Source organism: Nelumbo nucifera, chromosome 2 (genome assembly GCF_055504915.1).
Source record: "Nelumbo nucifera cultivar China Antique chromosome 2, China Antique-T2T, whole genome shotgun sequence".
Lineage (NCBI taxonomy): Eukaryota > Viridiplantae > Streptophyta > Magnoliopsida > Proteales > Nelumbonaceae > Nelumbo > Nelumbo nucifera.
Window position 1 is genome coordinate 63434189 of NC_142650.1, and position 16783 is coordinate 63450971.

At 38.0% G+C, this 16783-nt stretch overlaps 1 protein-coding gene across 2 annotated transcripts in view; it reads right to left on the reverse strand.

Moving 5' to 3' along the window:
* Positions 1-678: 678 nt before the first annotated feature.
* EMB1345 (Transducin/WD40 repeat-like superfamily protein) overlaps positions 679-16783 on the reverse strand; it is a 40392-nt gene continuing 24287 nt past the window's right edge. The window contains exons 9-10 of one of the 2 annotated variants that reach the window (XM_010273351.3): positions 2048-2131; positions 679-960 (exon numbers count right to left, since the gene is read on the reverse strand). In XM_010273351.3, coding sequence (XP_010271653.1) covers positions 889-960; positions 2048-2131 — 156 coding nt within the window. In that variant the 3' untranslated portion in view covers positions 679-888. The remainder of the gene's footprint in view (positions 961-2047; positions 2132-16783) is intronic. The other variant, XR_016082635.1, reaches the window with a different exon arrangement.

The following is a 16783-nucleotide window of genomic DNA, read 5'->3' on the forward strand; positions in this document are numbered from 1 at the left end:
ACACCAATAAATCATTTCATCTAATTCAAGGTGGGGCCATGAAACAAATCAAAGGCGGCTCCTATCGTAGCAAATGTGGGTTGTACAAGCACGGTTCACATGTCGGGCCATATCGGTTTTTATTTTTACTTATTTATTTTTTTCAAAACCGGTTCAAGGGGGCAGTTTAAAGCTCCTTCACCCTTCGAACTGGTCAGAATCCCGATACACCCCTTATAAGGGCGTATCAGGGAGCTTCCGAAACAATACATATCGGCCGATACAGATCAATACATGTTGATACTTTGAACCATGTGTTTTACAAGTAATTTTTGATAGGTAGGGTTCTATAAGTAATTTGCTCATGCTAATCTTTGATGCAGCCATTACCTTGGATGTAATTCCTGACTATTGTAACATTGACAAGTGGCAAGATATGAAGGTGCCAGACCCATAACTCCAGACCTAAGACGCTCCATCTTCATAATGTTGGCATGCCTATGCTGCTGTGCCATGACTGTATATGTTGTACTTCCCACCAACCACACACCATGAAAAATCAATCCAAAAAGAAAAGGAAAACAAAATTTGAATATACCTATAGTTCGTCTGGGAGGCGGCCAGCCGAACTATCCCAACAGACCACCGGAGAGCAGCCACATTTCTCTTATTTTCCTTCAAATGGACAATGAACCATACGTTGTAATGTTGTATGATAACAATTGCCATTTTTTCTTATCCTTAAATATGCTGCTTGATTTTTTTTTCAAGGCTATAAACATTCATTTTGTAGTCTATGTCCCATAAAATACACGAAGTGAATCACATTATTGATTACAAAAATGCATATAATACGGTAAAAAGGTAAAAAAAAAAAAAAACATAAAGCAACTACAGTAATGAGTTTAATCAGGAGCTCGGTACCATCTCCCATATCTTTATGGTCCCATCATCACTTGCAGATGCTAGAAGCCGCTGTTCCTGTTAAATTTTCAGAACAAAAGAAAGCAGCAAATGCTATGTTATGAAATTGACAAATTATCTAGAGTTCAACTCAGGTGCATTTTGAATATTTGCTGTATAATAAATAAAGTTCCAACCAATCACGTTAAAAATGCCAAATGGTCCTCATTGGTTCATGTTTCATAAGGTGTACTTACCATTAAAGACTTCAACAATATTAAAGATTAAATTTTGATGTATCGCTTTATTATTGGTCCAAGTTTTTTGCTTCACGATGCAGTTCATGCACCATATATGTTGTCAATTATCTAACTACAGAAGTGCAACCAAAAAGATATAATGATGCATGGAATAATGATCTTTTGCACAAAGTACAACAATCATGCACCTAAGAGATAACTCAATGTGGCATCTTCCATTACCTCGGTTTAACAATTTGTATGGAGAGATTGAGGACATCACCCATAGAATTAGAGCAGGATGGGTAAAATAGAGTAGTGCATCCAGGGATTTAAGCAATGGGTGAATACCACTTTGGCTAAAAGAAAGCTTCTATAGAACAGTTGTAAGGCCAATTATGTTGTATAGAGCAGAGTGTTGGGCAGCTAAGAAGCATGTCCATAAAAGAAACATGCCCAAAAAATGAGTGGCAGAAATGCAAGTGCTTAGATGATGAGTGGAAAAACTAAAAATGACAGAATTAGAAATCAAGTCATATGAAGGAACTTAGGAATAGCTCCAATAGGTGATAAAATGAGAGGAAGTAGTTTGAGATATTTGGTCACATGCATAGAACATCTACAACTCCTGTTAGAAAAGGTGATCTGCTACAAGTTGAAGGAGCTAGAAGAGATAGAGGAAGACTAAATATGACTTGGGTAGAAGTAATAAGAAATGATTTAAGTACCCCTAATTTAACAACAGATATGTCACTGAACAGAACAGAAGGGCCAAATAGGATTCATGTAGCCAACCCCATATAGTTGGGACAAGGCTTAGATGAGCTAAGGAATCCTTTAGGATGGGGCCCATCAACTGGGCTTTCAGATACTGTACCCATACAACCTTTCCCAAGTATGAATAGTGGAGTTGTGGCACAGCTTACCTTTGGGCTCCATTGAACTGAATTTACGTCCATATCATGGGCTTTTTCCTTCTTCAGCAGCATTTTATATGAAGGTCCATCTACCTGTTTAACAGTGAATTAACAATGTTAAGAATGCCTTCTCTAACATCATTGATAAAATGTCAATAAGATCCATAATGAAAAAGAGAGGGAACATAAACAATAGGCCAATTCAAGGTTAAAAACATAGTTGTCAAGGCGATGCCTGGCAACAAGGCGCCCTTTGAGGCTCGCCTCGCCTAATCGCCAAAGAGTTTTGTACTATGTATTATAAAATATTTTTTATTCTTTACTTTTTGACTTTATAATTATAAAATAGGCACTACTAAACTAAAATATTCATTGTGCTTATATACTAATTTCTTTTTATTATTTTCTTATTTGTTAGGGTTTTATCAATATAAACATTGCTAAATGCTGTATTGAACCCCCAAAGGCTTTAAAACCTGAACCAATGAGGAAGAACTTAAAATTGACTAATCAACACATTTTGTCTAACATGAACTCTATACTTTTATTATGAAAATTATGAATAATTCTTAAGGAAATATGGTTATAGTACCTAGGGAACTACCCTAGGATCTATGCTTTCTACATAAAAAAGTCCATCACCTAGGCGACTAGGCGACAAGGTGCCCCCTTGTCACCTAGCCTCACCTTGGCGCCTTGAAAACTATGGTTCAAAATTTTATTACGTACACCAATACACTAAATAAGAATGCTTTGGGGGTTTGACTTATTCAGGGGGTAGACAGGCCTAAGACCTAGGTGTGTCAATGGACCGGTTTCGGGTTGGACTCCATCCAATTTGAAAGTGTTATGGACGGATTGGATGGTCCAAATGATTGTATGGACTCGGACCGGTCCAAATATAAATGGTCCATATATATTGCAGACCAAATTTGGACATAACCGTTGATCGAAAGGGGTCTGGTTCCCGTTTGAAGATTTCAGAAATTTCTTCAAAGACTTAGGGTTCCATTGCTCCCTCCGACGATTGAACAAACAAACGTACAAGGTTTTCTCTCCGGCGATATTTCCAGCAGTTGCGAAATTGAATCCAATAACCAGCAACAACCGAATCTCTTTCTCCCATTCCCACCTCCTTTCCCAACTTTTCTTATCAAATTCCTCTTTCTTAACATTTATTCTCCTCCCTGCATTTCCCAGACACCCAATTGCTCCCTTGTTCTGTTTTCATCGCCGGTTGAGCAGCGACCTCAGTTGCAGCGGCAGCTTAGCCACACCACCCTTCTCTTGGATTCAAAGGGACATGCATCCAAAGCATCACCATCTCTCTCTAAATCTTATGGTTGTGAGCCACCCGGTCGCCACTGCTATTCAAAGAGAACGGTCCTGAACGAGGAAAGCTTTGGTTCTCTCCGTTGCATTGTTTGAATTAACACCGAAATACGATTCAGGTCAGTTACATCCTAGTCATAGCTTCCTCAGTTTTCTAACTCCTCTTTTATTCTTGTTTTTATTTTCTTTTATTTTATTTATTTTGATATGAAAAGGCAGAGATCTGGGTGGTTTCAGAATCAATAATGCTATTGAATCGGTTTCCTTAAAATCTTTAATTAAAACCGACCCAGACTTGCCGAAATGCATGACGTTGTGCATTGAATGTTCAGGTTTCTGCAAATAGGATAGTCTTTTTTTGTTCTTATGCATATGTAATCTCTGCAATTTTCTTTTCTCTCATAACCTGCTTGCTTCAGGTAATTTCTTGTTATGTTTTCTCTGAGGATTAAATTCAATTTCTTGTTTCAAGGTTAAAGAAGAGACTTCAATAATCAGCCGTTTTCAATAAACAGATGATTCTGTGATTTTTCTATCATAAGAGTTGTAATTTGTCCAATAGGAAAATTCATATTGGTTCCAATATCCAAGATTTCGTATTGTGAAAAGCAGGGCAAAATAGAAACCAATTCACTTTGGATAGAGAAGCCATTAACATGAAGTAATGCAACAAGATTTAATAATAAAAAATGATGCATGGTGATTGGTGTTGAAATGTGGATGAAAGGAAATAGCATGTAGCACCAATCATTTACATAAAATAAATAAATAAATTCAATACTGAAATTCAAATCATAAAAACATACAACCGCACTAAATTCAAATTCGATTTTTTTTGTCAAAAACTGATTTAACCAACATTAGCCATATTGCAAAAAAATAAATAAAGACTGAACAAGGAGGATAATGCATTAAAAGACAAAATTGTAGCTTACGTGGAGGGAGAGAGAGATATGTAACAAAAAGATAAAGTGACTTGAACCAATTGCCTAGTGTATACGAGTATATTTGTATTGTGTGTTTAGGGGAGGGAGTGGATTGGTTGAGACTTGATGGTTTTGGAAATAACAACTTCTGATGAATTAACATGAACAAGCAGCAAAGATGTTAGGTTGAATGAAAATAGAAAAAGATTGGTAAGTAATAAGGACTTGCTTCTAGCTAACATGAAGTCAAAATTCAATTTGACTAGGCTGTGAGTTGATGGATTCCATTCCTTTAGAGCTAGAGATCTAGCTGTTCTTGAGGATGTTGCATTCCACCAACCCCTAAGAATATTGTCTGTTGAGAATGGTGGAAAAACTCTCAGTATGAAGAATTAAGAATTACTATTTATGTTGTTGCATTTAGCATATATTGACCCTATTTGAATCAAAACCAATTTGGACGGGTTAGACGGTCCAATAAGATAATGTTGAACTGGACCAATGCAAACCTAATGGACTTGGTCCATCTGTAATAGATTCATATTGGACTGGATCAGATTGGACCAATATCCAATCCATTGACAGCCCTATTTGTAAACAATCAGATTGGACTGGGTTGGGTTGAACCAATTTCTAGTCTCTTGATAGAAGATAAGATTGGGGTTGTCAATGGACCATGTTTGGGTTGGACACTGTAAAGAGATTGGGCCGAACGGGTCCTAGTATCTTCTCTTGTAATATTTTTTCTATTTTCCTGTTAGCTAATGGGCCTCTCTTAATGGGCCTGTTATTTCTTTTTGTTTGATCTCTTTATGTTACTGCCTAGCTAGCCGCCCACTTAAGGGCATACTTGTATTTATTTTAACATTAATTTTTAGTAAAAAGGATTAGAGAAGAAAGGGAAGGATTATTTGAACCATTCTTCTTCTTCCGCCTCTTTTCTCCATCTTCTTCTCCTGTACTGCTGCTCTTACTTTTCTTCCTCCTTTTTCTCTCTAATTTTTCATGTTAAAACCTATTTTGAGGACTGGTTTACATCTTGGTATCAGAGCAGGTTTCTTTCTTCCTTCTTTTCTTCTTCCTCTTTTCCCATACACCCTTAGATTAAGAGAGTGTACAGAGAGATAGGTTCTCTATAGCTCAGAGGATCTCTGGCCTAGTTGGTAGAGGGTTTGGAGAGTTTAAATCTGGCTGGATATTGCCAAGAAGTGGTGTTGTTCTGTTGCTGCCCAAAACCCTAGCCGACTAGAGATTTTCGAAGGTACAAGTAAAGGTGAAGCTTTGGGTGTAGTGCTCTATGCTTGGGAGGTGTCTTTTGACTCCTAAAGGAGGGCAGTTCAGGTTTAGAAGAGATTGGGAAGTTCTGGTAGGAGCGGCTGCATCTTCTCTCTTCCTCCCCAACAATTGGACAGAGTAAAACCCTAGTTTTCAAGCATGTGGGTTCTGGTTTGACTTCAAGTAAGTTTATATAGACCAAATTTCTGGTTCTTTGATTTTTGTTTGATTAATTGAGCCATACGAAAGTGAGTTCAAGCAAGTGCCGATTTCCGGCCTTGGCTCTGTACATTCCGTTTTGACTGGTGTGACCACAATCAAGCTAGATGGAACAAATTATCTTGCTTGGGCACAGTCTATAAGAATTTGTCTGTAGTAGAGGAAAACTCGGGTATCTCACAAGTAGTAAAGTGAAACCCGAAGAGACAGACCCTGAATTTGAGAAATGGATGTAGAAGAACTATACAGTCATTGGATGGTTGGTCAACTCTATGCAACCTCATATAAGTCAGCATTACCTCTGGATGTCTTCGGCTAAGGAGATATGGGACAGTGCTACTGAGACCTATTCATAGAAGTTGAATGTAGCCAGAGTCTACAAGTTGAAAAGTGACGTGAAGAACCTAAGACAAAGGGAGAAGAGTGTAGCAATCTACTATTCTACTGAAATCCCTATGGCAAGAAATTGATGTTATGGAGACAGTTGTATGGGAGAGTAAGAATGATGCTGAAATGTATAGGAAGTTGGTGGAGAGAAAGAGGGTGTTTGAATTTCTTACTGGACTCAACCCTGAGTTTGACATCATTAGGCAAAATATCCTAGCCAAAGATGAGGTTACTCTTTCCCAGGCATATACTATGATAAGCAGTGAGGAGAGTAGGCGGCAGGTTCAGTTACAAAGTCCACCTATAGAATACTTTGCACATGTTGGAATAAAGCCAAAGGGTCCTACTGAGATATGTGAATATTGCAAGAAACCGAGGCATACAAAGGACACTTGCTGGAAGTTTCATCCTGAGCTTCTTCCTGATAGGTTTAAGAATAACAACATTTCTAAGAAAGGCAGTCAGGTAGGAAAGCCTAAGATAGCTAATGTTGTTACAGTACCTGAAGGAGGAAATAAGGAGAGTGAAGAAAAATCAATCATTGAGCAGTTGGCAACAATGAAGGTGGATTTTGAAAAGTATGGGAGGATGCTAAATCACTTGGAAGCTACTGTTTCTTCATCTCACTCTTCCAGCAACACATCATCATCATCTGCATTTGCTCACTCAGGTATTCGTGCTTCTGCAAATCATACTTTAGTTTCAGGTAATCATAAAATCCCTCGGATTATTGATTTCGGTGCATCAGACCATATGACCAGCCTGTCTAATCTCTTCTACTCATACCACCTTCTCTCTAGTAAAGAGAAAATATCCCTTGTTGATGGGTCTCTTGCTTCCATTTCTGGTAAAGGGGATATAAAGACCTCTGACACCCTTTATTTATCCTCTGTCTCATGTCCCTAAATTTAATACAAACATTTTATCTGTTAGCGGTTTAATTAAATCCATGAATTGTAGCATAACCTTTTTTCCCACTCATTGTGTTTTTCAGGACCTACAATCTCAGAGGATGATTGGGAGTGGCCATGAGGCAAACGGAATATACTTGCTGGACACATCGGATAGAGCTTTTGGACCACCTCATGGAGTTGCCTTAGAGTCAGTCTTGTTAGAGTCTATTGACAAAGTCTTGTTATGTCACTTTCGATTTGGTCATTTGTCTTTTTCTACTTTGAGTCATTTGTTTCCAGATATGTTTAAGGGAGTGTCTTTATCGAGTCTTCATTGTGAATCATGTGAACTAGCAAAGCATTGTAGACATTCTTATTCAGTAAGCAATAAAAGATCTTTTTCTCCTTTTCATATTGTTCACTCTGATGTGTGGAGGCCATATCATTTGCCAACTATGGGGGGTTACAAGTACTTTATCCTTTTTATTGATGACTACTCTCGTTACACTTGGATTTATCTCATGAAATCCAGGGATGAAGTACCGGCTATTGTGCAAAAATTTCATGAACTCATCCTCACCCAGTTTAACACTCGGATCAAAATATTCCATTCTGATAATGCTAAGGAGTATTTTGAGAAAACCCTCTCCGCCTATCTTGAAACTTTTGAGGTTATTCATCAAAGTTCTTGTTCCTACACTCCACAATAGAACGGAGTGGTGGAAAGGAAGAACCGACATGTGGTTGAAGTTGCCAGATCCCTCCTGTTTGCATCTCATGTTCCTATAAAATTTTGGGGACATGTTCTTCTTACTGTTACCTTTTTGATCAATTGTATGCCCTCCCGGGTTCTTAACTTCAAAACCCCCTTTAGCCTTCTCTTCCCGGATGAGGATCTTTTTTCTCTTCCTCACTGTGTTTTTGGGTGCACTTGCTATGTGCATGTTCACAGCCATCAAAGGCACAAATGTGTTTTTCTGGGATATGCCTCCACACAGAAGGGATATTGTTGTTTTGATCCAGTTAGTGGCACCCGCTTTATATCTCGGGATGTCACATTTGCTGAGTTGACTCCTTTCTTTAGTATTTCTCCTGAGGGGGAAAAATCTGAAGAACCCTTTGCTATGTCTCCAACTGTTCCTCTTCTCATCCCTCTTGAGTCCTCTCATGAGGTGTCCACTTTTCCCACTGGACCTACCTCCAATATTCCTATTCCTCCTCCACCTCATTCTACTATAATTCATCCTCATCCTGTTCTCCAAAGGTAGTACCAAAGGCACAGATTCAAACATGGGCAAGTTGTTTCCACTCCTACAGAAGAGCCTCTTGCTCCTCCCATCATTACTGAGATAATAGGTCAGCCTTCCTCTAACCCATCTACATCTTTCCCAGACCTTGACCTTCCTATTGCTCTCTGCAAGGGCAAGCAAAGTGTACAGCCCATTGTATCTCCAAACACCTGTCTTACAGCCTTCTCTCTCCTTCCTACTACTCTTTTCTTGCTTCTGTTTCTTCCCATGTGATACCTAGGTCCGTACCGGAAGCCTTATCTAAACCTGAATGGAGGGATGATGATGGCTGAACTGGTTGCTTTGCATAAGAACCATACCTGGGATATTGTTGACTTGCCTAAAGGGAAGGAACCAGTGGGTTGTAAATGGGTGTTTACCATTAAATATCACTCTAATTGATCTATTGAGAGGTTTAAGGCTAGGCTAGTTGCTAAAAGCTACACTTAGATGTATAGTATTGACTATCTTGAGACATTTTCTCCTGTAGCTAAGATGACCTCAGTCCGGGTTTTGTTATCTCTAGCCGCTACTTTTGATTGGCCCCTACATCAGTTTGATGTTAAACATGCCTTCTTGAATGGAGACCTACATGAAGAAGTCTATATGTCTTTGCCTCTAGGGGTGTATGGGACGGAAATGCAAGGCAAGATGTGTAAACTACAGAAATCTATTTATGGCCTCAAACAGTCTCCTCGGGATTGGTTTGAGAGGTTCAGGGCTGCTCTTGTCTCCTTTGGTTACACACAAACTCAATATGATCATACCCTGTTCTTGAAGAGAAATGGCTCTCTGGTGACCTTTTTGATAGTTTATGTTGATGATATTGTGGTCACGGGTAATGACAATTGAGAGGTTAGTAAACTCAAAAAATTTCTTAACTCTGAATTTGGGATCAAGGATTTGGGAGATCTTCGGTATTTTTTGGGCATTGAAGTTGCTAGATCTAAGGATGGTATCTTCATTTCTCAGCGTAAACATGTCCTTAACCTCCTTGTTGAGACTGCTAAACTTGGAGCTAAACCAATCTCCACTCCTATTGATCACAATCATAAGCTTTCTGCTACAGATGGTGACCTTTTATCTAAAAAGGGGGTGTTTCAGAGACTGCTTGGGAAATTGTTATATCTTTGCATGACTCGGTCGGACATTTCCTATGCAATAAGTGTTATTAGCCAATTTATGCATTCTCCCAGAGATACTCATTTAGCTGATGCAAAAAGGGTTCTGTGTTACTTGAAAGGTACTCTAGGGAAAGGTATTCTATTTGCCAAACATGGACAATGAAGCTAGAAGCTTTCACTGATGCTGATTAAGCAGGATGTATTCATGATAGAAGATCCACCTCAGGTTATTGTGCTCTGGTCGCTGGGAACATTGTGTCATGGAGGAGTAAGAAACAGTCTGTAGTTGCTAGATCCTCAGCTGAAGCAGAATACAAGGTAATGGCACATGGTGTGTTAGAATTACTGTGGCTATGATCCCTTTTAGAAGAATTGGGGGTTGACTATGAGAAACCAATGATGCTCTACTGTGATAACCAAGCAGCTATCAATATTGCACATAAACATGACAAAACTAAGCACATTGAGGTTGATAGACATTTTATAAGGGAAAGAGTTTCCTCAGGAGAAGTTTGTTTGCCATTCATCACATCAGACGAACAATTGGCTGATATCTTGACCAAGGGAGTTCCGAGAGGGAAAATGACACATTATATAAGCAAGCTGGGCATGATTGACATCTATGCTCAGCTTGAGGGGGAGTGTAAAGAGACTGGGCCGAATGGGTTCCAGCATCTTCTCTTGTAATATTTTTTTCTATTTTCCTGTTAGCTAATGGGCCTATCTTAATAGGCCTGTTATTTCTTTTTGTTTGATCTCTTTATGTTACTGCCTAGATGGCCGCCCACTTAAGGGCATACTCGTAATTATCTTAACATTAATTTTTAGTAAAAAGGATTAGAGAAGAAAGGGAAGGATTATTCAAACCTTTCTTCTTCTTCCTCCTCTTTTCTCCATCTTCTTCTCTTGTAGTGCTGCTCTTACTTTTCTTCCTCCTTTTTCTCTCTAATTTTTCAAGTTTACACCTATTTTGAGGACTGGTTTACATCTGACACAATCTGAATTAAAACCAAATTGAACAAGTTGGATAGTCCAATAAGACAATGGGTTGGACCAGTCCAATCCAGTCCAGGTTGAACAGTCCAATAAGACAGTGGATTGGACCAGTCCAGGTTGAACAATCCAATAATACAATGGATTGGACCAGTCCAATCCGATCCAGGTTGAACAGTCCAATCCAGTCCAGGTTCGACAATCCAATAATACAATGGATTGGACCAATCCAATTCAGTCCAGGTTGAGCAGGTTGAACAGTCCAATAAGATAGTGGATTGGACCAGTCCAATCCAGTCCAGGTTGAACAATCCAATAAGACAATGGATTGGACCAGTCCAATCCGGTCCAGGTTGAACAGTCCAATAAGACAGTGGATTGGACCAGTCCAATCCAATCCAGGTTGGATAGCCCAATAAGATAGTGGATTGGACCAGTCCAATCTGGTCCAATAAGAAAGTGGATTGGACATCCCATTTGTCCTTTCATGTTGTATTTTGTTGCTTCTACTTATTTGTTTGTCCCAAGATATCTTTAACCTACAGTTGGTGGCAAACTTTCCCATTAGGGTGCTTGATTTTTTCTTTCAAAACTTCTGATTCTAGTTGAGATTATTAGTATAGTTTTTATTGGTACTGAAGTATATCTTTTGCTATATTTGTTGCTCTATAAAATGGACATCAGTTTTGCCCATCTGCGATACGTGAAAATCTTATTCAAAACTTTTTTTTTCCTTCCTCAAAATGATATGCTTCTTTTTCTTTTATGAAAGAATCACATGCTACTTGTTGAAGCATCTTTAGTTTGCTTACTTGATGTGGTTTCACTATCCTCGTAGATATTTGTTGTGGAGCAGGTGGTCTATTCCTTAATGATTGGTAGTGTCACTGGCCATTCTACATTTGTTGTGGTTGGATCACATGATCTATTCTTTTCTGTGCCCTCTTCTCTTCATTAAGTCCCATTGAGAAGCCCTTCTATGGAGGGAGGGTTGCCTGTTTGGATCACATGGTCTATTATTTGATATTTTGTTTTACATTCATGCAAGGGCAGTAAGATGAATGTCAAAATGTTCATTCCAGTCATTTATCTGCTTCTTATGTTTTTGTTTTCTCATAATCTTCTCTCTTACATTGGATGTTTTGGCCCTTCGCATGAACAGCTTCTCTGCTTCAAACACCTAGTATTTTTCTGCCTAAGAGAGGAATTTCACATAGGTTTTATTTGTTTTCCATTTAAAAGGGACAAACAAGCAAAGTTTTGCTTGTGGAAGAGCCAAAAAACATAATTCATCTTTTATGGATTGGAAAATTTTGTTCCCATTAATGGTGAAACAGATGGAGCTTTGAATAAAATACTGTTACTGTTGTGTTTTATGTGTTATTGCGGGTGCTATGGCGACATAAAAGATGATAATTTGTGTCTTATGTATTTGTTATTAGAACTGATCAAAGTGTGTTATGTGCTGCAGGTGCTAGTTATTGCAGAATATCTCAAGGTTCTACTTAAGTGGAGCTGAAAGTTATATGGGCTGGTCTTCTTTTTGTGAAAGAAGACATACTTGTTGCAACTTGCAATTTCTCTGTAATTCAGTAGTAGACATTACTGCATAACTGTATAATATACTCATAGTCACATATACAACAACTGTATAATTCTTGATACAGTTCTAATTAATGTAGGCTCTATTTCTGCAATTTTTTATATTTTCTGATTTTTTTAATAATATATTTCTGCAATTTTTTATTTTTTCTGGGCTTTAATGTAATTTTCAAGGTTTCACTTAGTTTGGACTAGATTGGGTCCAATCCAGTCCATTTGCATTTCAATTGGACTGGGTTAGAACCGATTTGTATGGGTTTGGACCGGATTTGGTCCAATCCATTTGTAAATGGACCAATGTTGGACTGGATCGAATTCGACCAAATCCAGTCCAATTGACAGCCCTACTAAGAATGCATCTCAACATATTCAACAGTGCATTAATATCTTTCAAGGTGTTTTCAACAGGCTAGTTATATTATGGAAGTTCTATAACAAATTTATTGATTACTAAAAAGAATGATGTACAATCAGTAATGTGATAAACACGCCTTGTATGCCTAGCCCCTGCTGGCCACTCACATTTCTTTTACAAAGTCCCACCTTGGGGGATAACTTCCCAGCTCATAGTCAACTGCTGACAACCTAGCTGCCCCATATAGTCGATACAGGGCTTAGTTGAGTCAGCTGTTCCACCTCCCTCATTATGTGTCTATATTTCCAAGAACCAATGTTGCTTGCTTTCTTTCTTTCTTCCTTTTTTGAAACGTAGAAGGAAAATTTTATTAATGAAAAAAAGAAATGTATTTTGCCCAAGAGAGTGAAATTAAAGAGAGATTAAGGTTTCAGGTCGAGGTGAGATAGGAAGAAAACTTGTCTCGTTGGTAGGTTAGGGCTTCCAGTAGGGGCAAACCCTAGGGAGAGTAGTTTCTAGAACATGGTGCTAGAAAAATTTAAAAAAAAAAGATTAGCCTCATGGAAGAAAAATTAAATCTCCTTGGATGGCAGGATCACCTTGGTAAGAGCTACATTGGTGAATCTGCCGACCTATTTTCTCTCCATCTTTAGGATTCCACCCAAGGAAGCTAAGAAGATAGAGAAATTAATGAGAGACTTTTTGTGGGAACCGAGAGATGGTAAAAAGGATCACCTAATTAAGTGGCAGATTGTGTGTAGAAGTAAAGGCTCAGTTTGGAAGGAGTACAAATACAAATATGTGCAGTACAAATACAAACAAAATAATACAAAATACAAGGTTTTGCACTCTACATATTTGTATGTGTTCTTTCATTAGGCTCAGTTTGGAAAGAGTACAAATACAAATATGTATAGTGCAAATATATAGAAAATAATACAAAATACATGGTTTTGTACTCTACATATTTTTTATTTGTATTCCTCCCAAACTGAGCCAAAGAGAAGGGGGGATTAGGGTTAGGGAATGTGGTTCAAAAGAATCTAGCCTTGTCAGGCAAATGGTTGTGGTGTTGGCCTCTAGAGCAAGACAACTTGTGGCATGATTCATGGCTGTTTAGAGAATGGGTGAGACGCCGGTGTATCACAGAGGGCTAATTTGGAACACCTTGGAAGGCAATTCAAATATTCTTAGTTTCTTATGTTTGTGAGGTGTGATGCTTGTTCTAGAAACACAGTTCAATTCTGAGAGAATATTTGGGTCAGAAAAAGGACCTTTTCCCCCTCCTTATTATCCATCTCATTGTAAAAAAAAAAAAAGAGGTTGCCTCAAAATTTATCTCCCATTTGCAAACTCCTTTGGCTCTAAACTGGGACTTCGGTTTTCGTAGAGGGTTAAGGAATAAGGAAATTGATTGCTTATCTAACTTGCTTTGCCTCCTCAATAAGGTTTGTTTGGATCCTTCCAAGCCAAACAAACAGGTTTGGGTTCCTAGATCCAAAGGGACATCTAGTGCTTCTTTTTTTTAAGTCCCTCTGCCAATCTTCTTCCCAACAAATCCCTATTAAGGAAGTTTGGTGCAGGCCAGTTCCCCCTAAGATTATGGCTTCTTGTTGAGAAGTGTTTCATGGGAAAGTAAACACTTCGAATAACTTACAAAAGAGGAGACCGTTCCTTTGTATTTCACCTAACTAGTATATTCTTTGTAGATCTCACAGTGAGGATGAGGATTGCTACCACTTATTAATCTCTTGTTCCTTGTACCTGAGTAGAGCACAATGATATTTCCCTCATCATTCCTGAAAACTCCACCTATAACAAATGGACCTGGATTGCCTTCATTGCTACCATCAAAATTGAGCTTAATGAAGCCACAAGGGAGTGGAGACCAAACAGGCCTAACCACCTCCTTTCCAGGAGCAGAATCAACTACCTCTCTCCACTTTCTCATCACCTCAATGCAATGAACATTTTTAAATATGTCCAGAGACTTAACCCAGTGAACCACCTTGATGGTAATAGTTTCAATGACAGTTTCTTTGCTTTTTTCTTTCTCAAGGAAAATGCTTTGGATCCCTTCCTCCCAAATTGTCCAACACACCGTTGCCCTCGTGCATCTCCAAAGAAGTCTTCCCCTCTTCCTTGATCAGCTTAGACAAGTAGAAGTGAATAGGCTTTGTGCATCTCCAAAGAAGTCTTCCCCTCTCCTTTGTCCAACACACCACTAACCAATATTGAGTAATGATAGGTTTCAATACAACCCAAAATCCACCTATCACCAAATCCAAAACTTTCAATAAAAACCTTCAAGAAGCCCCAATCCACTAAGTCATATGCCTTCTCCAGATCCAACTTGCAAACAAACCCTTCATTCCCATTTCTCTTCATATCCTCCGCGCTTTCTTTAGAAATCAGAATCCAATCAGTTATTTGCCTCTCCCTAACAAAAGCCCCTTGATTTTGTGAATTATGGAAGAAAGTACAATCCTAATCCTTCAAGATGGCACCTTAGCAATGATCTTGTAGAGGTTATGCAGCAAGCTGATTGGTCTAAAATCCTTAGGATGTCAAGCCTTTGCGTTCGTTGGTATCAAAGCAATGAAAGTTGAATTTAAACCCAAATTAACAACACCCCTCACAAAAAAAATCCTCAAAAACTATCAAAATGTCATATTTTAGTATCTCTCAACAATCTTGGTAGAAGGCCATGGTGAACCCATCAGGACCAAGAGCTTTAACCATATCCATAAAGAAAATTGCACTCTTTATTTCTTCACTATCAAAACTTCTTCCAACCCAATCTGAGACTCTGAAAGCTTAGGCCAATCCAAACTCTATTATTCAACGACTTCCTAAAGATTGATTTGAAATGTTCTACAAAAACTAGATCAATCTCACTCTACTGGTTAATGCTTACCCCATTAACCTCCAACTTTGACACAAGTCTTCTTTCTCCTCCCATTTGCTAATGCGCAAAAGAATTTAGTATTCCTATCACCCTCCTTAATCCACTTCTTGATTTTTTTTTCCTCAAACTGATTTCCACTTTCAATAATAACTCCTCCAATTCTTTCTTTAACCTCCATCTTTCATTCCTATCAGTTTCCTCCATAAGACCACAGAATTCCTTTCCATCCAACTCTTTTTAGAAATCAAAGCTTTCTTTTGTTCCTTAATCCTACCAAAATGTTGTAGATTCCACTAAGGGTGCTCACAGTTCAGTTAACCGAACTGTTGGGCATTTTTTGTAATCGAACCCGTAGTATCGGTTTTTGGAAAACCGGTAATCGAAACCGAACCGAAACCTATCTGTTAACCGGTTGACCGGTTTGGCTAACCATCGGCTTGGTTTGACAGTTTTTCGTTTTTAAATTTTTATATTATATATTATAAAAATATAATAAAAAATTATAAATATATAAAATATTATATTTTAAATAATAAATAATATATCATATATTATAAATATATATCTATATATAATGCATATTTATTAATTTATAATATATAAAAATATATAGTATATAATATACATAAATATATAAAATATATAGAAATATATGTATACCAGTCGGTTCGATTAACCACTAGTTTTCTATATTGGTTAACCGAAACCAAACCGGTATCTTCGGTTTTTTAAAAACACCGAACCAACCGGTTTGGTTAACTAATTTTTCAATTCGGTTTCAGTCGGTTTTTTCAATCGATTCGGTTTTTCGATTTTCTTTACTCACCCTAAATTACACTCCTTGATCTTGCCTTTAAGTTGTTTCAACTTCCATTGAAACCTTATTCCTTTCCAATTCACCCTTCGGTTTCTTTTCCCACCAAGCTTTAATCCTCTCCTTCAAACCAATAGTATGCAACCACATATTCTCAAATCTAAAAGGAGTTGGACATCTACCCTCCAAATTCTCCTCAAAAATGAAAATTGGCCAATGATCCGATGTAACTCTTGGCAAAACTCTAGAAACTAGACCTCTCCAATGCTCCTCCCAATCAACTATGAATAATAATCTGACCAGTTTAGAGCAAATTAGGTTGGTCTGTGGGTTGGACCAAGTAAAATTAGAATAAGCAAGAGGAAGTCCTTTCAACCCAAAAGCCCCAATACATTGGTTAAATCTCCTCATGCTTAAATTAATCCTCCATCTCTAATTATTAGTCTCTTCCAAAAGTCTTATCACATTAAAATCCCCTCCTAAACACCACCACAAACCCCTAATGTTTTCCAATTCCTTCCAAAAACTATTCCTTTCCCTATACTCATTTGGCCCACATATACGCTTGTTAACACCCACTCGAATCCATCTGAGATCTCTTTAATTGAAATAGAAAAATTCCCAACAA